General features: G+C 42.3%; 1 protein-coding gene across 1 annotated transcript in view; it reads right to left on the bottom strand.

Moving 5' to 3' along the window:
- LOC134390401 (cilia- and flagella-associated protein 61-like) overlaps positions 1 to 27,534 on the bottom strand; it is a 222,856-nt gene that overhangs the window by 75,826 nt on the left and 119,496 nt on the right. The window contains 2 exon segments of the mRNA XM_063113697.1: positions 2,754 to 2,852; positions 16,413 to 16,540. Of these exon segments, the coding sequence (XP_062969767.1) occupies positions 2,754 to 2,852; positions 16,413 to 16,540 (227 nt within the window).

Genomic DNA, 27,534 nt, shown 5'->3' on the forward strand with positions numbered 1-27,534 from the left:
ACTCTCTTTGGAGGCAAACAGGATTCTGAAGTGGTAATGGGAGAACATTTTTTCTTTTTGATCCACACATGAGTCTGGTCTCACCACACAAAGAGAATTCTAGTAATGGACGCACATTAGACTCCGTTGCAGGGCCTGTGAAAGGGGCAGGAGCTCTGGGCTTTGTATCTCTCCATGAAACAACACTTAAGAACAAGAATATTTTATCTTAATAAGAGAAGAAAATCAAGGGCTGGCCCATCACAGGGAAATAACAGGTAGTTAGATGAAATTCTCTTTTAAAAAACCATTTTATTAGCTTCACAGGAATATGGGAAACTTCATCGATCCCCTACATTCATGAGAGACTCACAAAGGATTGTTCTTATTTGTTATATAGACCCTACTGTAAGCTATCCAAGATGAGGAAAAATTAAACATAGTTAGTGCACAGAGATTAGTCTTATGAGGATTCGCCCAAAGATAAAAGCTCTCAGGGGATATCTGTGGAAGACTAAGACAATACTATTTTTAAGGACAGTAGGATAGCAGTGTTGATAATGTCAGAATGCATATTTCAGAATTAGAATTTGAGCTCTGTCCAGTGGGTACTGGCATTGGACAACACTGGTTTTCAGGAAGATTTACTCAGACACAAAAGGAGGCATTGAAGAATGGGGGGTGCTTGCTTTTACAGCCTGTTACTACACTGAAAGACATCTCTCAGCTTCAAATGTCATTGTGTAAGTGATCGCTCTCCATTCCAGGCCTTCCTTAACTTCCCTGCCAGATGAGTGAAATAATATATTAAAGACTGTAAGGGATATTTTTCCAAAAGTATTGCCTAAGGAGTGTTAATAAGCATTAAGACTCTAATGCCACAGGGAACCCAGAAATCAACACACATATTTACAGTGAACTGATCTTTGACAACGGCAACAAGAACATACATTGGGGAAACATAATTTTAAAAAGCTGATTACATGATATTTAGAAGGATTTCAGTAGCAAGAAAAAAATAGAGCAGAGTAAGGGGGACTGGAGTATGTTGGGCTGTTGTTGCAAATGACTGGGGTGGACAGGGTAGACCTCAAGGAAAAGGTGACATTTAAGAGAGAAAAGCAAAGACCCCAAGGTGAGGACTTACTACGTGTCTGAGGGACATCGGGGATGTTGGTCTCGCTAGAGGGGAAAAAAATGGCAAAAACAGTAAAAGATAAGGTCAGAGAAGTAAATAGATGGGGACAGATTTTAGGTCAGAGCATTCTAGAATCTTCTGTGATGATGAAAATGTTCTGGAGCTGTACTGTCTAACATGGTAGCCACAGGACACATGTGGCTATTTGCACATTTGAAATGTGACTGAGGAGCTGAATTTCTCATCTCATTTAATTTTAATTCATTTAAATTTAAATAGCCACATGTGGCTAGTAGTCACCATATTGGACAATGCAGTTCTGTGCCATAAGGAGCTGACATGAACTGAATCACATTTCTGCAGTGTTGCTCTGCTACTACGCTGAGAATGTAGGGAGGCAAGGACAGTGGCAGAAACATCAGGCGACTTTCATCTTAGCTCTTGGCCTGTCTATGCAGCATCACACACCAGCAGAAAGTCATTGACTCACTCTTCTCTCCTGTAACACACCCAACATGGGGAACTGGCAGAAACTTTTACCAAGCTGACTGAATTAAATTCCTCTTAAGACATTTATCAACAAAGCCAGCATTTCTTGGGAATCATATAATTTGTGAGAGAAGAAGATCTTAACCAGAACTTGGTGTTATGTTAATTTTAATTAAAAAAATCCAGCAAGCTTGGCTTATCATATACTTGCCACAATCAAAAAACCCCCAAAGCTCAGAGAAATGAAATCCCTTGCCCAGACCCTTAGTGGTAGGGGCAGGATCTGAATCCACATCCTCCCTTTTAACTGCTTTGTAATGACATCCTTCAAAAAAAGAAAAAAAACATCAAATTTTATAGTTTGGTAAAAGTATTAGGTTGAAATGAGCCTGGTTCTGCTGGCAAGGAAACTGTGGTTTTCTTACTGATCAAAGGCAAAGCACGTCTTTTTCACAGAGGAAAGAGGGTCTCTTCATTACGGATTCTGCAATGAGCCTCCTGAGAGGGAACAATTTCCTTCCCCCTTGTTGGAAAAATTGGGAGATTGTTTCAAGGGGCAGGGAGCCTAATATTTCTGGTACCCCTATTTTGCTACTTAATTTCCTTTGCTATTTAATTTCCTTTGCTAAACGAAATTAAAATTAATAGAACTGTGCAATAATGAAATGATATTTTCTAGAACGGATGTTGTCAGTGATTGTACAGGGATGAAAACTCTAAAGCTTGCCTGGACTGGTGTGGAAGGGCTCTATTTGATCAGCCCCTGATTACAAATGGCTGCGGTGGGTGTGAGACCCACAACCCAGTGAGATGCTCTGTTGGATGCCAATACAGTCACCAAGCTCCACTATCCTGTAGTGTCACCCAGAACCCAAATGCAGGGGTGGCTGGGCCCAGAGGCTCCATCATCTCAACTGTTTGGAACAGTCAGATGTTTTGCCGCAGACACAGAATGGTGGCCCGACCCTGCCACTCTTGGCCATGCACTTGTGAACAGGTTTGTACTTGCATCTCCTAAGTAATGTCTGAACTCCAGGAGAAAAGCCCTTCCCCCTTTCCAATCTGAAACCTATTATTTAGCATGAAAAAGACTGCAGACCAATTAGGACATTTGCGCCTCAGGAGGAAAAGTAAATTGAATTCATACTCGCTTGCTAAAAACTTCCTTTGTTCAGTGGCCAGAAGATTTTTTCCTGGAAGTCCATGAGTTGAAATCAGGGTGAGATTATTGAACTTCATGTGAGAGCTGAGGAGAAAGAAAACAAGGAAATGAACAAAAAGAAGTTAAGTGTGGAGGGTACTAACATTAATAAAGCACATGTATTTCACAGGGCCTTAACCTTTAGCCTAGTAGATCCACAGCTCTTAGATTAGAAGGACCACAGTCCTTAGATCAGGCTGTAGCTTAGTAGGATCTTTATCTTAGTAGGACTACAGACCTTAGTTTTAGAAGGGCCAAAGCCCTTCAGTTTAGGCTGTAGCATAGTAGGGCCACAGCCCTGTAGTTTTAGCAAGGCCAAAGCCTTGTAGCTTAGGAATAGCCTAACCTTTTAGTACTGCACACAGAAATGCTAGTAAGCTTGGGAAAAAAACAGAAAACTTTCACAGGACTAAAAAGTCTCTGGTGTGGGTATGAAAATTGTAACACAGCAAAAGTGCTTGCTCTAAGGGCAGATGCCCTTGGTGCAGCTAAACCTAATGATGGGAAAAGTATGCTAAAAGCTTCAAGGCTACTCCAACAATTAGCGGTTAGTTCCACATTTCACCTTCAACTGCTTCTCTAAGTTTCCTAGGGAACTAAGTGCTACTTTAACGATTATGTCATTGGTTCTTTTGTATGTCACATAGCTTAGTTTTATGACTCCTTTGATAGTAAATTGCTTAAACTATTTTTAAGTTGCACCTGCTTTAATGAGAATTGTCATGTAGCCAGTTTGTTTATGTTTTCACTATGACTGATTAACCACCTGTGTTCTTTTCTGTAACTTTTTGCTGGGATAATAAAAACCGAGAAAACCTAGTTCCGGGTTATTTCCTAGGAATTCTTTTCTCTTGAAGAAGTCGTCTCCTGGAATTAACCCCTTCTGCGCCTCTCATTGCTCAGGAAAAATGGGCTTTGAGTAATTCTTTGCCTCTCCATCTCCATCACCCTGGGGCAGATGTGACAGTTAAGCATGATACCGTGAAAGTTTATTATAATCCAATTTAACTTTATTTCACATGTGATCTGACTGCTGATTTTTTCTTTGAAGCCAGCAACTCTTTTTGTACGAACCTTCAAATAGAACGGACCATTTAAATGAAAAAAGGAAGATGGAGCTGGAGCCGCTAATTATAAAAACTTCCAAAAGCCACACACAGTAATGACAGACACTGTTTAATTTTTTAAAAATTTCCTTCTCAAAGTAAAACAAAATAAAACCCACAAATTGGGAGGAGGGAGGTAAATTTAGTATAAATTAGTGCATGGGTGGAACTGAGGCAGGGTGATTTGCCATGACCGTACAGCTGGTAAGTCTGGCATGAGTTTAGAACCTAGGCTGCTGGCTCCAGCGTTCTCGCCTAACCTCTGCCTCCACTGCCCTCTCAAGTTGTTGACAGGGAGCCAAAGATCATCTAATTCCCACAGATCAACATGAGCTTTATTACTTTCAGATACATGTAATTATTCAATCAGGATACCAAAGTAACATCTAGGAGAAAATTCTAGAGGACTCCTTGTAAGAGCAAGACTGCCTTATATGTGCTTCAGGCTTTCCAGAGCCCAAGGCACATTCACAGGCATTATCTTAGAGATTAGTCTTTAAGACAATTTATGCTGGGGTGGGGGTGTGGGCAGGTTTTCATGATCCGTATCTCATATGTAAGAAAATCAAGGTTGAGAGTGGTAATTTGCTCAAGGTCACGGAGCTCATAAGCAGCAGGGCCAGAAATGAAATCCAGGGCTTCTGACCCTAAGCAGCGCCCTTCTGTCACCCATGCCACCCTTTGTCACCAGTCCTGGGGGTGATTCTGTGTAGCATGCCCAACACACTGAGTGGAGGCTTCTGAAGAACCCACACGCATTTGCCCTTTGTGATTTAAAACACTCCTGCTGAAGATGTACACTCTGCTTAGAGTCAGCAAAGTTTTAGGGGTGAGTTGATCTTTTCATAGAGTTTAGGGTGATGAGAAAGATGTTTTTTTCTTAAACTCTCTTCCTAATTCACAACTCCCCATCTTAAATCAACCAAGTGTCAAAAAAAGCAGCCTTCACCGAGTCATAGGAAAACAACTGCCCTCCTTTCCCATGAGGCAATTGGAAATTTTCCAAATGTGGAAATGCTATCAATTTACTGACAATCTGTGAAGTAGCACTAAAAGCCGGAGACTTTTGGTGATGTCATGGGTCAGCAATGCAGTAGACTCAATTGCACCTGACATTTAAAAATAGCTGAATATGGGCCGAGCTCGTGGTGCACTCGGGAGAGTGCAGCGCTGGGAGCGCAGCAACGCTCCTGCTGCGGGTTCGGATCCTATATAGGAATGGCCGGTGCACTCACTGGCTGAGTACCTACCGGTCACGAAAAAGACAAAAAAAAAAAAAAAAAAGCTGAATATGACAGGTTTTGCTCCGAAGTCTCTAAGGATAGGTGTCATTTAAGAATGAATATCTTATTGGATATGAAGCAAACCAGGTACATCTTATCCTCTAATAATAAGAATAAAAATTTTGAATATCTTTGGGTAACAAAGGTCACAATTAACCTTAGCTACTTATGGGTGCCAGTCTGCAAAAGCACATGGATGACAGGCCTCTGATTTATTACCTTTTAATGGAAAATGCAAATACTATGTGATTCTACTCATGTGCAGTTAAAACTTATGGCTTTATGTCCTATATGATTGAAACTTGCTTTTGTTGTACTAATAATAGGCATATACTGGCCTTTTTTATATCTTTATGTGAATAGAAGACAACAATTATCCAATATCTAACATCATCATAAGCCCTCTGCTCCAAAATCAGAGGTCACCATATAGTGAAAAAAAAAAAATTCAAGTTAAGTGCTCAAGTCAGTGAAACATTAAACAAGTGCACCTGCATTTTTGCAGCCAATAATTCCAGTGGGGATTTCATGTTGCTGTGGATACAAAGGGAGGAACAGCTCAAAGATACTTACAGGGAGGGATTAGAGTCTCCAGGAAAACAAGTAAGAGGTATTGCGTTTCATTCCATGCTTCGAGAGGACAGCTATAAAACTAGGTCTAAACATCCCTATCCTTCAAATGAAGAGGGTCACATTGCCAATTTATGGAGAACATGATAAAAGAAACATAAAACTTTTCACATTGCTTACCCTTCTGGGAGGTAGAAACTTGCCTACCTGCTAGGCAATCGCTCATTATTTTTTATTTTTTTGCTAATTTTTTTTTTTAGCATAGCAAAGGCAACCAAAGCAAGTGACTGCATTAACTGCTTTCATTAATGCCTTTACAGATAATATAGGAAAAAACATAATTAACCCACATCGATCTAAATGTTTCAATTAGTTTACTAAAACCTCTGCTTTCTGAATTTATCAAAACAGTAACAAAAATATTTGCTAAGCGACAATAAATCCTAGCTCAAGATAGATATTTAACCTAACTGCATATTTTCTTGTCAAAGAGCAACTCAGAATTAATTCAGTCTTAATGATACCACATAATACCATAAAATTAGTGATAAAATTTTATAGATCACTTTTAAAAGTTAGGGGTTATATGAACTTCCAATATTAAGACAATATATATGGCAAAACAAATCAAAATAAAATACTTATAAGTGTAGAGCAGATTCAGAGAATCTACCGGCTTTTCCCTGAAAAAAAAATTTTAACTTTGTTTAGCGATATTTTTCTGTTTAGACCACAAAATCACAAAAGAGACTTTTTTTTACAATATCCTGGGCTACTGCTTTCTTTCTTTTCTTTTCTTTTCTTTTTTTTTCTTACTATTTAGAAATTTTTGGAAAATTTCAAACATACACGAGAAGTGAAAGATTCTTAACAACGACCAACATTCTGCTGTCTTCAAAATACTCTTCAACATTTGTTGTTGAAGTATTTTAAAGTAAACCCCAGACATTGTATTCCTTTACCACAAATTTGCTAGCATGTAAGAACCTAAAAAATAAAATAAGTTGCAGAAAAGGGGGAAGATGCAGGAAACTGCTACACATTTAAAGAGATTTCAGAGACGCATTAAGCAAATGCGATGTTTGAACCTTGTCTGCATCCTTATCCAAACAAACCAAATGTAAGAGAACAATTTTAAGACCACCGAGGAAAACTGAACATGGACTGGTATTAGATGATATTAAGGAGGTATTGGGTTTTTGAGAGAGTGTGTTAATGGTACTTATTTCATTTTGTTCTGTAGTAAAAAGTAAACAGCAGCTGCATCCATGGCCACAGAGCTGTTGGTATTGGCACACTCCAACCTCCAGGCAGAGACAGAAGAGAGACATCCACAGAGGAGTGGGATGGAAGATTCTGAGCACATCTAGAAGGGGGTGGAGAGTTCGTGGGGTGAGGAAGAGGTTAAAAGCTCTCTCCCTGATCTATTTCTCTCCTCTCTTGGGTGCCATCTTGCCTGGCTCCACCTTGAGTGGTGGGTCAGAGCTCCTCTATTCTCTATAGTCCCTGTAGGAACCACGATGGGACCTAGAGAAAGGGGACAAGGAGCAAGTCTCTTAAACCTACCCTGAGTCTAGTCCTGTGTCCTGGGGCAAGGGATCTGCAATCAATACTGGACCTGGCACTAAGGTGTAACACCTGCCAGAGTGACCTAGGTGCTCTGTGGAATCCTCAGGGATCTGTCAGGCAAGGGGCATGGTGGCCAGGGTAAGGGACTAGGGGGAAGATTCAAGGATTCAGAATCTCAGATGAAAAGCTTATGTATCTCTGCACAAAAGAAACACAGAAATCCTTCCTGAAAAAACAAAAATGTGTCAGGCTTGAAATGTCAATTGAAAACTAATATTTGGGAGTTCTGGCAAAACATACTAAAATGATATTGAGTTTTTCTTTATAATTTAGGGGAAATGATTAATGATGTTTTAACGAAGTAAAAGCATTATGCATTTATACTTTGAGCATATGTTTACCTACATTGTGCATACACAAGATATAAATACCAAGATGGCAGCTATAAAAGACAAGTAAGAGATGACAAAACACAAGACACAAATCCATCAGCTCCCTAAGACTGGAATAGCAGAGGATTATCAAATTCAAAGCAAGTGGGGGAGGATGAAGAAGGGTTTTATGTTTGGGCGAATGCTGGTTGTTAGGAAGACTTTATGAATACCACATGGGCAGGTTTCCTCATGCTTGGCAGATATTTCTTCATGGGCCTTCATTCTTAATGGTGATAGTTTAAGCATGAAGCTTTGTGAAATGCTTTCTACTAGGTCCAACTCAGCATGTTATTAACATGAACACGGGGTCATGACTTCAGCTATATAATGTTAATGATAACTTAATAATTAGGCCTGGTAAGCCCTAAAGTAATGATGTGACTTGGAAGTTATACGATTTGTTGAGAATTAGAAAATGTGGTTTGGAAAACAAGCCCATAAAAACAGATTAGTTACAATGAGCAATTATAGGGGGAAATAGGTTTCCTTATAGATAAGATCACCAATTTTGAGGAAATGGCTACATAAATGGTTTCTAAACCCAGCTGCATGTCAGAATTACCTGGGGAGTCTGTTAAAAACACGTATTTCTAGAAACCACCCCAGCCCTACTGAATTGTAACCCTAGGAATAGGGGTCTGGGAAACTATTTTTACAGCCCTCTCCACCCCAACCCAAGTGGTTGTGCTGTACAGAATTGCAGTCTGGAACTTTTGCAGTCTATTGCTTACTTATGAAAAGAGTTACTCAACATTAGCCCTAATATCTAGCAAGGTGATTCATAACATTTTTCTCTACCACAAGTTCTTAAAAGGGGAAATTCAAAGCAGTGTTTTTCAAGCCCAAATACCTTACTAGGTTAGTAGTATTGGATTATCTCTTTGAAAGGAATTATCTTCGGGGAACTATAGTTTGAGATAAACCTGGTCTCCAGCAGCCGTCTGCTCAGTAGAGGGCCTTGCCTGGTCTGGGTCTCACACAGTGGCTCCAGGTACTCCCACTCCCCAGGGAGGATGACCACCTGTCACCTCTACTGAAGGGCCACATGGCTGTGTTTTCAGGCCAGGCTCTTTCTGGGCTTCCCCTCCAAATTTCTACCCAACACTGAATGCTGTAAGAGGGGGGCCAATTTGATATCTCCTTATTCCTGCAATGCACTGGCACATGGTTCTTTTGTACCAGGATAAAAGAATTCAATGGGTGGGTATTATAACCTTAATCCTCTCTCTGCAGGGAGGAAAGAAAGTGACTGGTGGACTCAGAACTGAGGCATGGGGAAGGGTGAGTAGCTGAGGGACTATGCCGTCCTTTGTTTTTCTGGGTGCAAGGCTGCACATGAGAAAAGTGGGGATAGGAGGATGGAGCTGGCAGGGCAAAGCTGCTATTGGCCTTGAAGTGGCACTGAAGTCCAAGGGAATCTCTGGAGGGCTTGTTAAAACACAGATTGCTGGGCCCTGTTCCCAGAGTTTCTGATGATGTCTGTCTGCAGTGGAACCTGAAAATTTGTATTTTTAACAAGTTCCGAAAATGATGTCGATGCTGGTCATCCAGGAATGACACTTTAAGAACCACTATTCTAGAGGTAGAAATACACAGAAGCTCATAGGGGTTGGAATGCTCAAGAAAGGAGGGTAGAGTTTATTATAAGTTTATATGAAGGAAGTGTATGATCCCATCAAATATTTGAGAGACACAAGTAAAGACTGAAATTTTTGTCTTGGCCTTTTTTTTTTTTTTTTTTTAATGCAGCAGAACTCTTGAACTTGGGGTGGGTGGGGGTGCAGTCAGAGCCTCCTAAAACTTACATGATCAATTTGAGATTAGTGGCAGAATAAAGGTCCAGAGGTATGTTAATTAAGGTTTGCAAAGCATCCAAGTATCGGGAAAAGGCCTAAGAAACATCCATTGGTAGCCCATAGGCAATGGCGGTTAATTGGAGCTCCCTAAAAAGACCCAGATGTGGCCCTTGTGAACATAGGTTCGTGATCCATAAGGGATCTGGACATCCCTTAGCTGTTGGGTCTACAGCTAACAGGGATGTGCACGACTCCAATTCTCCCTGGAGTCAAGCAGTTTTGCAAAATAGAAACACCACAGAAGGCTGGGCTGCTTGCTTGGTCCCTGTGATGTCAAAGCAATGGTGATGGCCATTTTAACCCAACTCCAAGGGGATGTCTCACCAGGAGTGCTGGCTGGAAATGCCTCTGGGTCACCCCAAGTCCTCAGGGAAGAGGGTATCTTCCTCACTAGGAAAACTCCATCTCCCCATCACTTTAGTCCTTTGAAAGGCAATGCTCACCTCCTCTAGAGATGCAAATTTAACTAGTGGGAGGGGCCATCTAACAAATATTGAGTGCTAGGCACACTGACAGATGCTTTACATACGTTTCCTGATTAGGAGGGATTCTGGGGTGCTTTCCCCATTACACAGGTGAGGAGATTGAGGTTCCAGATGTTGATAATTAACTTTCTCGGGCTCTGTTGGGCATGGCAGAGCACTGACTCTGTCCACTACACCCTAATCAGTGGTTCTCAGACTTGGGTGACCTGTTGACTCCCCTGGAGGGTTGTGAAACACATATCCCTGGGCCCCACCCCAGGTTTCTCATTCAGTGCTTACAGGGTGGGGCCTGAGTATCTGCACCTCGGACAGGTTCACAGGTAATGCTAAAGGGGCTGGTCCACATATCACATTTTGAAAACTACTCATCTGACCTTATCTCCATCCCTGTCTTCTTTTTTTTTTTTTTTTTTTTTTCCGTGACCGGCACTCAGCCAGTGAGTGCACCAGTCATTCCCATATAGGATCCGAACCCGCGGCGGGAGCGTCACCGCGCTCCTAGCGCAGCACGCTACCGAGTGCGCCACGGGCTCGGCCCTCTCCATCCCTGTCTTACCTTCCTGCTCTCTCAGGTAGTTTCCTAGGACAACTCCCAAATAGCCTACCAATGCTACTTGACTTACAATAGATTTATGCCCCAATAAACCCACTGTAAGTCAAAATGCATTGAATACCCTGATAAACCCATTATAAAGCTGAAAAGCTATAAGTGAGCCATCATAAGTCAGGAAGCATCTGTCTTGCACCCCAAATTCTTTGTTTTTACCTTGGTTTGAAGGAATGCAAACCAAGACAGGTACCAATGTTATTTGACAATTATCCAACAGCAGGTGATGAAGACTGAATAGGCAAGTATATGACTGAGTTTGGGGTATGTGATTTGTGCTTTGTATGGTCATAAGAATGCATTTCCTACTTAACTTCCTTAACCCCAAAGAATCACAAAGAACCCACAAAAAATGACAATAATCTCACCTCTTCCCCCACAAAAGCCTAGCATTGCTCAGTGAAAATTGCTTTTCTTTCATTCTGGGAATCTCTAACATAGGTATTAGGAGATAAGAAAAGGAAACAAGCAGGAGTGGATAACTACAGCAAATGAAAATACTTTTATTTAACATTAATTACATTTAAATGTTGGAATCGGGTTAGGAAACGCCATTATGATCACTGACACCAGGGAGGGTTCCGGGCCATTATTATCTGACTGCAGAATGCTGAGTTTCCTGCCTCGGGAGGCTTAGCCCTACACCTGACATATATAGTCTCTCCCTACTCCCCACCCCCGACTACCACACTGGCCTCTGAATTAGGCCCTCATGATCCCACTGTGATGCCAACATAACAATATGACAAGATTTGACCTGCCTCATGGATCTCTGCCTGAGTCACCACCTGCTGTCTAGGCATGATGGAGGGTGGCCCTACGCATGGTGCTGGCCTTTCCACCACACTGCTTTTGCCCTGGAATGATCAGAGCAATCAGGGGGAACAACATGTCCACTGATTCATGTGGCTGAGACCGATAGGATGGGACAGTCACAATCACCAACCTGTTGGGGTTTAGCTCTGAGATCAGCAAGGAAGCACTGACAATATAATTAGTCACCTAAGTAGTGAAAAGCCACACTGAAGGTTTCAGATGTCCTCAGAAAAATGTAAAGATAAAAAGCCTAATTAAGCCACAAGCACTGGACTGGCTTCTGCCAGAGGCCACAGCTGTGCCAGATATTGTGCGGAACTGCACAGCCCTATAACAGGAGTTTTGGTCATGTTAGCCACAATTGCAGCTTTGAAAACATGCCCAGCTAGTTCCAAGCTATTCTTAGTCACCTTGATACACAACCAGATGAGGGATCAATGTCTAGATAAAAATTGTGAGCTTTCATCCTTTGGAGAGATTATTTGGTCGTTTTCTGAGAACACTCTTCTTAGCAATGTAGTGGAATATGGGGTGAGCTTGGGCTTTCCAGCACCCACAGAGCTTGCTGTGAATCCAAGTGTGTATTTCCCTAGTCCCACAAAGGGCTATCGGGACACCACCTGGGCTGCTTTCAGTTACTGTCATCTCATGATTCACTTATGCATTTTTCTAGTGCCATTACAATGGCTCTTCAAGAGATTCTTTACATCAGAATTAAACTAGGAAGGCTTTCAAAATAATGGATTAAAAGGAACTGCTCAGCAATCAGGAGCAAATAGCATAAAACACAGAAGCAAAGAGACCCACTTGCTGAAATAAATAAAATAACTGAAATAAAACAGTAACTGAAATAAATAGCAGAAATAAAACAGTAACTGCTTCAGCTCAGTGAGCTGGCACACAAGAGATAGTGAAGAGGCTGTTGTTGGCATAATTCTTGGAGGAAATGTATCAACTTGAGACACAGTCTGGGGCAAGGCCAGGGGTTCTCCATTTCTAATGAGCTCACAGATGATGCCGAAGCCTCTGGTCCACAGACCACGCTTGGAATGAAAAGGATGTAAAAACAGAAGAGAAGCCACAGAGCTGGTTCCTGCCCTTTTTCGGTATAGCATTTCCACACTGCTTTTTAAAAATTATTTTGGGGTATCTTTGTGGAAAGCCGGAAATAGTCCAAGTATTGCATTTGGGGAGTTCAGCAGGGCAATACTGGGTGTGCAAAGCGACTGGCAAACAGCTGACTTTTGAAACTTTGTGGAAAGGGGCCTCTTGCTTTCTGTGATGAACTCTTAGACTCCACTGAAAAGCTCTCCTTTGGGAAATAAGTAGTATTTCCTTGATGGATGACATAAGCTCACCTTGGGACTTGGCTGTTGATTCAAGAATGAGGACTTCACTGTAGTCCGCTTATAGAGTTTGTGGAGTTCCTACGGTGACAGCACCTTTGGGCTGGCAGGACATGGGGGTTCCATGCTGTGAGCCTCCCTTGGCACAGATGAGGACAGGACCACCCCCAGGGCCACGGCACTTGTTGTCGGCAGAGGTGGGCTTACAGCTGAGACTGAGATCTTTCTGCTTTTCCCAGTGGTTGGGGATTTAAAGAAGTCTCATTATTAGAAGTTCTGAGAAGGATAATGTATATGTAACCCCTATACTGCCCTTGCCAAGATCTTTCAGCATCAAAGAGCCAGGGCAGCCACACAATCCATCAATCATGAGAATTGTAATTTTAAGATAATTGAGGTCCATCACTGGAATGTCTTGGGCATCCTGAAGAACAGGCCTATGTCACAGTAAAATGTCTTAAGATTTGCCCTTTCCCCTCCAATTCACTGCCCTCTACCCCAAGACAACTGCTCCCCTGGCTGAGCTCTGCTCCAGCTATCCTTCCCTGCTCAGCTCCTGATTTGTGCCACAGAGGACCACACCCTGGCAGGGTAGGTGATGGGACAGAAGGCCAGGACACTTAGGCACAGTGCTCTCAGAAGACAAATGCACAGGACAAGTGGGAGGGAACAAATTAGCTGAGGCTCATGCCCACCCGGAATGGCCCCACACCCCACCCTTCCCCACCTTCAGGTCAAGGCCTCCACAGGGCTGGTGGAGATCACAGAGGGCTCCTCAGCCCAGCGCTGGAGGATCACCAGTGCCGGGACCAGGAGGGTGGGGAGAAGGGCAAGGAAGTAAAAGCCCAGGATGCTGGTGTGTGTCCCTGGGGAAATGCCTGCCACATTTGTCACCCAGCACTGGAGGGCCCCAGAGGCCTCATCCTAGTAAGAACGAGAAGATGCAGGGGTCACTCACAGGCCTGACAACCAAAGACAAGAAGGTGTCTCTGTGTAGATATAACTGGATGGGTAGCAGTTGAGGACCAGGGAGAATATTGTGCTTAAAAAAAAAAATCAAAACACCACCCTCACTGTTCCTGCTTGCATGGAGCTTATCCCTTAGCCTATTAGTGGGTGAATTTGGGCAGATTGTTTTAGCTACCCCAGCAGCACCTCAGCACTCAGGGAAGGAAAGATATAACAAGGCACAGAATTTATATAAGGATAATATAATAACAAAGAGTTGTGTCTGTTATGTCACCAGATGACAAGATAACTATCATTTCTGGAAAAACAGGTTACAGTACTAGGCCTGAAATGGATTTTCCAGGAACTATGTGGCCCCTGCTGAGCCTGATAATGCAGTTCAAGTGTACAAGGAGGGCGATTTTTCTAAATCTTACTTCCAAAATGTGGATTTAATCCTTATTAGTGGTGAGTGCTTGGTGGAAACTGTATTTCCTCAGTTTTATTCCAGTTCAAATCATACATAAAATTAAGTTCAAATGGTAACTAAACTGGTAAAAGAAAATATGCAGTAGGTTACTATGGTGATTGCTAATTTAAAATAATTAGAGAAAATAATCTATTTCCTTTCTTAAGGATTAGAGATCTGTAAACTGATACCAGTCTATTTTTAGTGTACATGATCTGTATAACGATGATAATTATGAGTACTTTAAAATGCTTTAAAAGGTCTGTCTGATAGGGGAATTTAATTAACCCAATACTTATATCAAAATTTATACTTATCTTTATTAAATCTAAGTTGATTCTACAAAAATAAAATTACATGTTTATATCTTAATATAATCATTTAAACACAACATTATGACTAATATAAATCTAAATTAAGATTTAAGATCTGTTTATAACTTCTGGACCAGTATAATTTCACAACTCCACCCTGATAATTCATCATTCAAAAATAGTTGCATTAGAATTGCTGTTCAGAAGTTTTTAGAACAAGAAACGCAGCGGAACAGCAAAGCACTCACACTACAATGCGAAACACACAGGAAAACGAATATTTCTAGGTGTTTCTCAGCATTTCATTCTTGCAATGAAATATTGCTGCAAATCAACCACAATATTTACAGCATGTGAACTCTGTTGCTAACTTCAATAATGACATTCAATTACTTCTGATTAATTAAGGTATGTTCTGTTGAATTGAACAAACTGGCCAGAAAATAAAAAAACCAAACAAAAAGAAAAACAAAAACAAAAAAACCCAGTTCTTTATCTGGTTAATGTTATGTCAGATGAGCAAAGCAAACTTTTGGCGTTAGCTCATCTCCATGTTAGCCAGGCACAAAAAACTTTCAGACTCATTTCCTCCATCCCTTTCCTTATCTGACCCCTCACAAGGCCCACCTATCTTCCTTGAGCTGGTGGATGTTGGCTCCAGCCAGAAGCCCTGGTGGGCTGCATTTTCCCATCACCCCCTTACTTCTTAGCACCAATGATTTTGAACAGTAGCTAAAGTTTCTCACATGATCCCTAGCAAAAGATTTAGAAAAAACTGGGCTCTTTTAATTCAGAGTTCTGTAGTCCCCAAAAGTCAGGGTCTTTTAAAACATCTATGAGACTTAAGAAAAAAAAAAAAAAAAAAAAAAAAAACCAAAGGCTATCAAGTCTGAGAGAGAAGTTAGGCGACACACCTAAGGTTCTATGTCAGGCAGTGGTGATGCTGGGCCATGACCCCAAGTTCTCAGACTCTACCCCAGGGCTCTCCCTGCAAAAGAGCTGCTGAAATTAAGCAAGCAGATGGGGAGATAGACTAGCGAAGCTCGGAATCCTTGAGAATTACCCAACAGGAATTAGGCTCTGAAAGAAAACCTAGTTTGGTGCTTTGAGGACAATGAGAATACAGCATCAGAAGAGATGTACAGGCCTCAGTCTTTCCCTGGCACCCAAAATGCAAGGGTTGGAAGAAAGGCCCTGGCCTGTATGCCATTTCTGAAAGCCTATTTATAAGACATAAAGTCAAAATGCATTTCTAAACCTGCTTGATTATATTGTGTACCTGTTAACATACAGATTCCTAGACCCTTCCCTGAGAGTTCCTGATTCTATTTGTCTGCTGTGGGGTCTGGGAATCTACATCTTCAATTAATGCCCCAGGTGATTCTTATGATCTGGCCAGTAAGAGAAACATTAGTTTAGAATAGGAGTCAGCAAACTTTTTCTGGAAAGAGTCAGATAGCATATATTTTAGTCATGATAGGCCATATGGTCTCTGTCGCAGCTATTCAAATCTGCCATTATAGCAGGAAAACAGCCACAGACAACACATAAATAAATGAGTGTGTTTGTGTTCCAATAAGGCTTTATTTACAAAAGCAGGTGGCAAAACAGATTTGTCCTGGCAGCTACAGTTTGCTAACCCATGCTTTAGAATATTCTATTGATTTATCAATCCACATAAGCAAGGTGTGTGGGATGGCAAACAAACTCAGGTCTGCTCTTGCAAGGGGCTCTCAGGTCTAGAAAGAGAAATTTTACTGTTTAGATATAAATAAATACATAAATAAAGTAGAACAACTCACCAAAATACCAGTGTCTCTAGGAAGGAAATTCCAACAGTGGATGCACCAACCACAACAATCTTGGCATTGATAGTTATTTTAGATTCTAATGTTAGTTTTCTGTTTGTATGGTACAAGGCATAACTCATCTGGAAAAAAAATACAAAGAGATAGAGGGACTTCAGGAGAATGTAGCTCATTCTGCACCCCAAAATTAACAATTATGTGGAATTATTTAACCAGGATATTACCGGCAAAACAATCCTAATAATGTCCATGCACACCATGGTGAATGCATGGGTAAGAATTTTTAAGAAATTAGGTAAGAATATGGCAATATGCCTAACTCCTAAGCTGGATCACACGAAGATGCTTGGTGTGAATGATTTTTGTCTTCTTGCTTACAGATGTTTAACATAGAACTGAAGCCCTTAATGATTAGAGATGACAAGGTAAATAATCCTACAAGAAGACAGCTGAGCTGCTCCCTAAGAATCTGTAGTTCCATGAGAGGTCTCAAGTCTTTCTTTCTGTCTAGTTTCCCTGAAATCTTGAGTGACAAATTATATTAGTTGGGTACTTGAAGACAAGTATTATCTCTCATTCAGTTCTGCATCCTTCGTACGACTTCACACAGTACCTTGTGGACAGTGGGTGCTTGATTATGTTTACAGAATGATGAACATTTGTTAAATGACAAAAATGTTTTGAATGATAAGGGCTGTTCAATCTTACAGACACTTCAGGGTCAGGAAGAACTCTCAGAAGTACAGAGAGTAGCTGGTGATCACTTTAATGATCATGTTTGCAAAAATTACCTGGATTGGTTGTTCATTGATTTACTTCACTGCAGAGACTGCAGTGGGGACCATGAATGTACAAAGGAAGTTTTTACAAAGAGGTGGTAGGGTGCTCTTGAAATGACATTAGACTACATGCCAAAAACTTTGGCTCTATTTTTAGTTAGTTAATTCAACACGTATTTTTGGTGCTTTCTATGTGTAGAGGACAATAAGTTGATTTCTCATCAGAAACAATGAAGGCCAGAATTCAGTGGAATGATTCTTATCAGCATTAACTCATTCTCTAGGTCAGAAGTCGCTACATTCTAGTAGGTCAAACCTATCTTTCATTTTCTTAAAATCCTGAGATACCAGGAGTTGGCAGTCCAGTAAGCTAATGGTGAAGTCCTATTTGGCAACTTCCAGTGCTTAGGTAGCATGGGTGTGGTTGTATGCTTTGCCATTTACCAGGAAACATCTAAGATCTACATGATAAATCTCTCTCTCTAGCTCTAGATAGTCTAGCAACATGGAGGTAGAAAAACATCTTGAGCCAAATAATGTATTAATAGAAATTTTAAATAAAGCGAGGGGATTTTAGACTCTGTCCATAATTAACATTGAGGTGCCTCTCAGCATCTGTTCCACCTCCCATTTCCACCTTCGGTTTGGCACAACATGGATTTTGGAAGAGACTGGACCCACTCCTGTCTTCAAGAGAGGACACTGATTGACATAAACCAAGTTGCATAATCCCACCCTCCTTGCCTAATGATTGACCTGGGATAGACATGTGCCCTAAGTTGCCTTAGAGTGATGGCCAGGACTTTTGTATGATGGCTGAACAAGAGAAACCTTCTTGCTTTCCAGGTGGTATGTATTGTAAATGTGAAGCCTGAAAAAGTGGCTATAGTCGTCATGCCACCAAGAAAGAAAACATACCAGATTGAAGCCCCAAGAGTCAAACCCTACCTGAAGCGCATGCTACCTTTGCACTCTTCAGTTACCTGAGCACTACATATCTGTCAGATATTGCCACAATAGTGCTGTGTAACAAACCACTCCAAAATGCATTGGGGCTTAAAACAGCTGTCACTTATTCCTGCTTAAGCAACTCTGGGTCAGCTGGAAGTAGGTTGACCTAGGCCGGATTCAGCTGGTCTGGCTACAACCTGCAGATTCCAGATCTGCCTTACATTTCTTTTTTGATGAGAGATAGCTGGGCCATGTTCATCTCATGCAAGGGTAGAAGTGCAAGAAGGTAAGTGAAAACAAGCAATACTGCTTAAGCCTGGCCGAAGCAAGTCATGTGGCTGAGCCCACATCCCCGAGACAGGGAAATATAGTCACCTCTAGTGGAAGGAAACTGAAAGTCACACAGCAAATGGCACCCAGCCCAGAGAGGGATGAAAGCTGGACAGAATGATGCAGCCTATGGCATTTCCTTGTTTTGGCCAGTTTGGTTTTTTTATACGCAATTGAAAATTGCCTAGATTGATAAACTTTCTAAATAAAAATAATGAATATACCATTTGGGTGAAAAAGTGCATGTTCTTCAAATAGATGTCTGTTCTGATCTGCTTTATGAGAATTTCCCAGTACTGGTCAGTGAGGAATTGTGCAAGATATCAAGTTCATACTGGTACCTATGGGTGTCACTGTATCCTGTGCTCTGTTTAATTTCCATGACAAGCAGGCTGACAGCTGGCCTTGATTTGGTGGTTTACGGTAGGGATGGTAGCAATATATATGTTGTTATGATGGCATCTAATTGCAGGTCTAATCAACAGATTTAAAATGCAAGCATCTTAACAGAGGTCAGAAACCAGAATTCTTTCTATAAAGAGGTACATTCAGACATTCCCCTCTGCTGCTGGAAGTGTAAGCTAACATTGAGACATGAGCAGTAATGAAATTCCCTGGTAAAGAATTATACCTCATTTATGAAACAGCTCCTGTATCAATGATACAAAGGTGGCTGGAGAACAGAACAGAATGGCTTTTGTTTTGCACACAATAACTCTATCACCAACAGCTGCCGGGTCTCAGAAATCACCTAACTGCTAAATATACAAAGTAGCCTCCAGGTGTTAAGAATTAGAGATCAGTTTGATTTGCATTTCCCGGATGCTGAGTGATGTTGAGCATTTTTTCATATGTCTGTTGGCCATTTGGATATCTTCCTTAGAGAAATGCCTACTTAGCTCTTTTGCCCATTTTTTAATTGGGTTGCTTGTTTGAGTTCCTTATATATTCTGGATATTAATCCTTTGTCAGATGTATATTTTGCAAATATTTTCTCCCACTCTGTTGGTTGTCTTTTAACTCTTTTAATTGTTTCTTTTGCTGTGCAGAAGCTTTTTAGTTTGATATAATCCCATTTGTTTATTTTTCCTTTGGTTGCCCGTGCTTTTGGGGTCGTATTCATGAATAACCCCAGTTAGGATGGCTAAAATCCAAAAGACTATGAACGATAAATGCTGGCGAGGCTGCGGAGAAAAAGGAACTCTCATACATTGTTGGTGGGACTGCAAAATGGTGCAGCCTCTATGGAAAATGGTATGGAGGTTCCTTAAACAATTGCAAATAGATCTACCATACGACCCAGCCATCCCACTGTTGGGAATATACCCAGAGGAATGGAAATCATCAAGTCGAAGGTATACCTGTTCCCCAATGTTCATCGCAGCACTCTTTACAATAGCCAAGAGTTGGAACCAGCCCAAATGCCCATCATCAGATGAGTGGATACGGAAAATGTGGTACATCTACACAATGGAATACTACTCAGCTATAAAAACGAATGAAATACTGCCATTTGCAACAACATGGATGGACCTTGAGAGAATTATATTAAGTGAAACAAGTCAGGCACAGAAAGAGAAATACCACATGTTCTCACTTATTGGAGGGAGCTAAAAATTAATATATAAATTCACACACACACATACACACATACACACACAAACCGGGGGGCGGGGAGGAAGAAGATATAACAACCACAATTATTTGAAGTTGATACAACAAACAAACAGAAAGGACATTGTTGGGGGGGAGGGGGGGAGGGGGGAGGGAGGGAGGTTTTGGTGATGGGGAGCATTAATCAGCTACAATGTATATCGACAAAATAAAATTAAAAAAAAAAAAAAAAAAAAAAAAAGAATTAGAGATCAGTACTAAGGATGGTGGATATCTCAGGAGAGTTATCAGGCATCACAATGATTCACAGTAAACCCAATTCTATGCCAAGGTTTTAATTACAAACATATCCATTGTCAGGTAGGATGAAGTCTTCTAACCTGAAAAAATCACATTTTTATTTCATTAGAACATATGGTTTTTAAATGCCTTGAAAAAAATTCTTCCTAGATGGAAACATCTTTCAGTGACACTGTAAGTGAAGCCCGCTTCTGCTGCTTTAGAAAGGGTTTATTTTGCCCATAAGCAGGAAGCATGGGTCATTTTTAATGAAAGCAGAATATTTCCTCCCTTTATGTTCCTTCAAACTACCAGTTTTCGTGGGGAAAGAAAAGCAGGTATAAAAGACCCTCTGAGGCAAGCCAGTATATTTCCTTTTCTGGTCTGAACATCTACCAAAAAATGTCCCATACATTGAAGATCCTGTTTTGGATCTGTTTTCCTTAATAGTAAAGTAAAAATAAAATCCCTATCTACTGACTCATATTTTATAGATAGAAATTAAATATGACTTGTAATAATACATTTTTTCAAAGATTAAACACAGGGGACTGTTAAGTCATTTCCCTACACAGCATACTAGTGATAACATGGATGGCAAATCAGATTCCTATCTCCATATCCTTCCAAGACATTTCTGATTCTATTTTTCTAATGACCCTAGGTTAGCATTTTAGGCAAAGGGGATGATTTTAAATGTAGAGATCAACAAGCACCCCAGCAAGAAGAAATAAACCATACATGGTGTATAAGCTGAGCTTTTAAGGCTAAAAGAAATAATCCTTAAAATTTATGTTGGCTCTCATAATAAATTTAAACTACAAACCTTAAATTCCATGCCTTAGATAGGAATGAAAAGAAATATAACATGCGATACTCCTGTTAGAAAAGTCTAGAGCTGAGCTTTGGGGAAGAGGGGAGGAGAGGAGTATGAAGGATCTGGGAGAAACAGACAGTAAAGGTCAGTTGGAAGAAGAGAGGGGCTGAAGATGAGAAAACGGAACAGAAATGAGCAAATGTTTAAGTTTTAACCTGTTTATCTGCAATTTCCTATGAGCTTCTGAAACAGAAGACTGTGCATGTGAGTGAGTGAGTCACTGGAGGAGTTTGGTTGTTTTCGTGCATTTATTTGGTTTATCTGCCACCCTCCTACTAGACTGTTTGCTCTTTGTGATCATGAACCACCTCTTTGTTTTTTGAGGCATTTGTTTTAATATATGTGAACAATCCTGCAATACATTTTGGGGCATTCGATACATGGTAAAAGAACAAACATGTTAACTTTGTATTTCATGAGCCCTTTGGAAAGGGTATTGACATAATTTCTATGATTCAAAATTATTTTATTTGGTTCTTTTCTAGTTGCTTGAATGACCAAAAAGATAATGTGGAAGAATTAGAATTACTTAGGCTTGAATTTGATCCTTTAAGTAAAAATGATGTTGATGTACATACCCAGTTAAGTTTATGCCATGATTCACACACATTATCAAGAGACCTTAAATACATAGTTTTGAATTCTTATGCATGTTTGTGAACTGTTCTGTCTGCAAAAAAAAAAGGTTGGTCAAAACAATTTTATCTGATATACATAGACCTGAGTTCTGTATATCCACATCTGGTTTGGTTTCTCTTCTGCACTTTGAATGAGTTAGGATGACTCAATAATAGATCCAAAACCCGAAGTTACTAAAAGGACCAACAGACCAGTAAACTAAAAGTGGTCAAAGTAAACACAAATTATCATACATAATATATGCAGGGCTCACACTAAAATGAAACATGACAATATGTATGGCAAATTTTTTCTAATGATAGCAATAGAGAGGAGGAGGAAAAGAAGGAGTGATACAAGAGAGATCAGGCCTAATAGCAGCTTCTGGCCAATGCCATCCGGGGACCCTCTACCCAAAGGGCTCACATATCAAAACCTCGAAATGTGCCACTTGGCAACGGTTTCAAGTGTGGCCAACTGGGCCACTGGGCTTGAGCCTGTCCTAACCATAGGCCCCCTCCTGGGCCTTGCCCACATTGCAAGCAGGAGGCTAACTGGTGGGTCGACTGCCCTGTTCGCCACAGAGGGAGTGGGCCAATCCCCACTCCACTGGTAAGACCATCCTTGCCTGAACTTCTTGGCTTTGCCCACGAGGAGGACTGACGAGGCCCAGGGTTTGAGGACCCATGGAGATCACCACGTGTGAGCCCACGGTAACTCTCCTCATAGCAGGTGAGCCCATCTCTTTTATTATTGACACAGGGGCCACTTACTCCACTCTCCCCAAATATTCATGGCCCACCACTTCATCCTCTATCTCTGTGGTGGGTGTTACGGGATCCAAATACTGCCCTCAAGTGACACCACCCCTCTCCTGCACCCTCCACCACACCCACTTTTCACATAAATTCCTGGTTATGCCCCAATGCCATGCCCCTCTATTGGGATGTGACATTCTCTTGAAGTTCAGGGCAACTTTAACCTTATATGATCAGACACCTGCCTTGCTGTTGTTGGCCCAAGCCGCCACAGACCTGGACTCTATGGACTCCACATTTCCCTTTTCCTCTAACCTGCTCAACCCGATTGTATGGGATACATCTTCCCCCTCCATCGCCACTCATCACTCCTCCATCTGTGTTCTTTTAAAAGACCCTTCTCTTTTTCCTAACATACCTCAATATCCCATTGCTCTCAATCATCTCATAGGGTTAAAGCCCATCATACAAAAACCCCTTTCCTCCAACCTTTTGCGACCCACTCATTCACCATACAACACATCCATCCTCCCAGTGAAGAAGTCCAATGGCTCATACCCCTTGGTTCAGGACCTCCAAGCCATTAATGAACCGTTTTACCCATAACCCCTGTTGTTCCCAATCCCTACACCCTCCTATCCACCATTCCTACTACAAGTAATTTCTTTTCAGTCCTTGACCTCAAAGATGCTTTCTGTTCTATTCCGCTTCACCCCTCCTGCCAAGACTTGTTCACCTTCACATGGACCGATCCCGACACACACTGATCCCAACTCACTTGGACGGTCCTGCACCAAGGATTTCGAGATAGCCCCCACTTCTTTGGCCAAGCCTTAGCTGGAGACTTATCTGAACTTCCACCCATCTCTAACACTACACTACAACATGTAGATGACCTTCTCCTATGTAGCCTCTCATATGAGGACTCACAGGCCCACACTATTTCTCTCCTTAATTTCCTGGCCTCCAGGGGATATCGAATGTCCTCCGACAAGGACCAAATTTCCTCCCCTTCGGTCACCTATTTGGGAGTCCACCTTACTCCCAGCACCAGAGAGATAATGGTAGATCACAAGAGTCTAATTTCTGAACTCCGTACCCCCACCGCAAAGGGTGAAATCCTTTCTTTCCCAGGACTCACAGGGTACCTTCAGGTATGGATTCCCAATTTTGGCATGCTAGCAAAGCCACTTCGTGAGGCAGCCAAAGGGGATCTTGCCATTCCCTTAGATCCCACAAATCCCATTCATTCTCTCTTCCAGTGACTAAATGGTGCTCTCCTCACAGCCCCAGTTCTATCTCTCCCAAACCTATCTTGTCCTTTTATTCTATATGTCACCGAGACACAAGGACTGGCGGTTAGGGTTTTGGGACAAGAGGCAGGAGATATTTTCTCCCCAGTTGCATACCTCTTAAAACAACTAGACACCACAGCCTGGGGATGGGCCCCTTGCTCATGGGCCTTGGCCGCAGCTGCCCTTCTACCACAAGAAAGCTCTAAATTAACCTTTGGACAACACACAGCTACTTGTTCCCCCCACCATCTTCAAGACCTTGTCAGTCATAAGGCAATGTCAATTCTCTCTCCCTCCCGTCTACAACTCGTCTACCTTACTTTCATTGTAAATTCTCAGTTTTTCTTTAAACCTTGCCCTCCTTTGAACCCAGCCACTCTCATTACAAGGCACTCTCAACCTATAGAACACAACTGTATGGAGGCCCTAGATTTTTTCCTTGATCCCTTTCCACACATCTCATCACACCCCATTACAGAGCCCCAACACAAATGGTTCATAGATGGAGTGCCACCTCTGCACCTGCCCCCCGGGTGGGATATGCCATAGTAAGCTTAACACAAACCGTTGAGGCTGCTCCCCTTCCTCCTAACACCACCTCCCAACAGGCAGAACTTGTTGCCCTCACCCATGCTCTCACCCTGGCCAATGATAGACGAGTCAATAGATACATGGATTCTAAATATGCTGACACCATCTTATATTCTTGCACAACTACACGGAAGGAGAGAGGATTCATGACTACCCAAGGAGGGCCCATAAAAAATGGACGCTTCATCAGGATGCTTCTCGAGGCTGCCCAGCTTCTAAAAGAGGTCAGAGTTATACACTGCAGGGGACACCAGGCCTCCAATAGCCTCAAAGTTCAGGGTAACAAATGAGCAGACCTTACTGCAAAACAGGCCGCTCAATTATCAGACCCCCACACTTCCTTCATCCAGGTTCTTCTTCTGACCCCTATGCCTTCACCACAGTACACCCCTCAAGAGGAACACCGCCTCCTAAAACTGGGGCCACAAAAGAAAGATGGCCAGTATGTTATTTCTGGTCATTACGTTCTCCCTGAGACACAAGCAAAACAAATCCTCTTAGATTTACGTAATACTATCCACATAGGCCACGAACCCCTGTCACACCTCATCCAGCCTTTATACTATTATCCCAACATGACAAAATTACTTAAACAAATCATCAAAAACTGCCCCATTTGTTCCCGTTTCTCAAATCAGGGTGGCCTCCAGATCCAATCCTTTCCCACCCATCAGGCTAAAGGCTGTACTCCCAGCCAAGACTGGCAAATTGATTTTACCCACATGCCTCCCCACAAGAAAACGTGCTACCTCTTAACCTTAGTAGATACCTTCACAGGATAGGTAGAAGCTTTCCTTTCATTTCAGAGGATGCAGCCACAGTGACACGAGCTCTCACCTCAGAAATCATCCCCTGTTTTGGCCTACCCACCAGCCTGCAGTCAGACAATGGCCCGGCATTCATTTCCCAAGTCACGCAACTCACAGCACAAGCCCTAAACATCAAGTGGAAACTTCACATACCATATTGGCCTCAGTCATTTGGCAAAGTAGAAAAGGCTAATCATCTCATTAACACACACCTCACCAAATTGTCCATGGAGCTACATCTTCCCTGGACACAGCTCCTCCCTTGGCACTAGTTCACTTATGGGCTGCCCCCCATAAACCTACTGGCTTCAGCCCATTTGAACTCATGTATGGCAGGCCCTTCACCCTATGCCACTACCTCCTAGCCTATCACCTTTAGGCCAGTATCTCCCTACCCTTTTGCTTATTGGGGACCTTCTTTGTGAACAAGCCAACCTTTTACTACCTCATCCTTTCCACACTGCTTCCTCAAATTTAAAACTAAGCCCAGGACAACAAGTATACATTAAAACCTGGACCCCAAAGCCCCTGTCACCATGCTGGGAGGGGCCTTATACAGTACTTCTCACCACCCCCACGGCAGTAAAGGTACTAGGAAAGACCTCTTGGTACCACCTATCTTTGGTAAAGTTAGCACCTGAGGCTCCACCCAGTGAATCTATGCACACCAACCCAGAGGGGTCCCTCTGCTCAACCCCTAACCCAACATTTCCTTATACTTCATCTATCTTAGGACTTACAAAATTAAAATTTTCCAGGACCTCCACTCTTCTCCCAATTCCAGAGGAGAAATAATCTCCCCTCCTGGCAATCATCCTCTTGCTTTTACAAGCCTACTCTACCTTGCACATATAAGAGCTACTCCAAGATTGATACCAACCTGCTATCATGAGTTTGCCATCGTGGGACATGATAAGTATATGCCACCCAGTGTCTCTAACCTTTATTGTGCTACTTGTCCGAACAATGGCTATAGGATTGGCGTCCGCCACCCCAAGAGATTGCAGCACCATAGAAAAAATTCTCCTGGCACTCCTATACCTCCTGTCAGTAGGATGTTTCTTAACAATCTCGCTGAGTCAACATATCTTTTATCTTTTTTGTGACCGGTAAGGGGATCGCAACCCTTGGCTTGGTGTCGCCCGCACAGCGCTCAGCCAGTGAGTGCACCGGCCATTCCTATATAGGATCCGAACCCGCAGCAGGGGCGCCGCTGTGCTCCCAAGCGCTGCACTCTCCCGAGTGCGCCACGGGGCCGGCCCAACATATCTTTTAAATTAACTCTTTCTGCCCCAATCCCAAAAGCGATGATATTTCCCTCGGCAGTTATCCTTTCACTCTTACAGGCCCGCTTCACATTGTTTATTCAGGATCTAATCCGAGACGGATCCCAGCCTGCCTCCTTTGACATGGATAACATCCTTGAGTGGGTGACAGAGCTAGCCTGGCAGGGCGTCCTCTGTGATTACACCCCCTATGAATTTGCCCTGTACTCTTTTTTTCTATTATGTGTTCTCTCAGCCCCCCCCCCCCCGCCCTCACATTTTTCCTCCTTCTGTTTATGCAGGTCTTGCCACTAGCACAGGTATCTGTTTCACCATGCACACAGATCAGAATCTTAAGGTCAGGGTGGACAATCGGCACACAGGCACTGGCTAGACTTGGGCATGGGACTGTCAAAACTAGTTTCACAGCTATAACACATCTTCTGGCCCCCTGCTGTGATAGGTCCACAGCTACATCATGTTCCCACGAGAAAATAAACTAATGGATGGTTCTTTCCAAGGAGGATTCTGCTGGTGCCCAGTGCCCTCCAAGATGCAAATACGTGTGCTTCACTAAAACTACACACCTAGGTTATAGCGATTGGGGAGGGCTCCAGGATGAAACACATCAAAAACAAATTAAACAAGGCATTAAAACTCTTACTCCCACCCAGCCAAGCCAACATCCCCTCTGGCTCCCTCGACCCCGACGTCCATCCCAGATAGACCCCGAAGTTATACAGCTCCTCAATGCCACCCATCATTTGCTTAATATATGTCCCCCTCATTAGCAGGGGGGTGCTCGCTCTGCCTGTGATTGACCCTTCTCCAATACCAGGCTACACTCCTGTCAAGCTTCAATCTGTCTAACTGGTCTACAGACAATCATACCTCAGTCCTCTTGGGGGTGGTGGCCACTCACATCACTTTAACTCAGCCAGCAGGGTATT

The sequence above is a fragment of the Cynocephalus volans genome, chromosome 11 (assembly GCF_027409185.1).
Source record: "Cynocephalus volans isolate mCynVol1 chromosome 11, mCynVol1.pri, whole genome shotgun sequence".
NCBI lineage: Eukaryota > Metazoa > Chordata > Mammalia > Dermoptera > Cynocephalidae > Cynocephalus > Cynocephalus volans.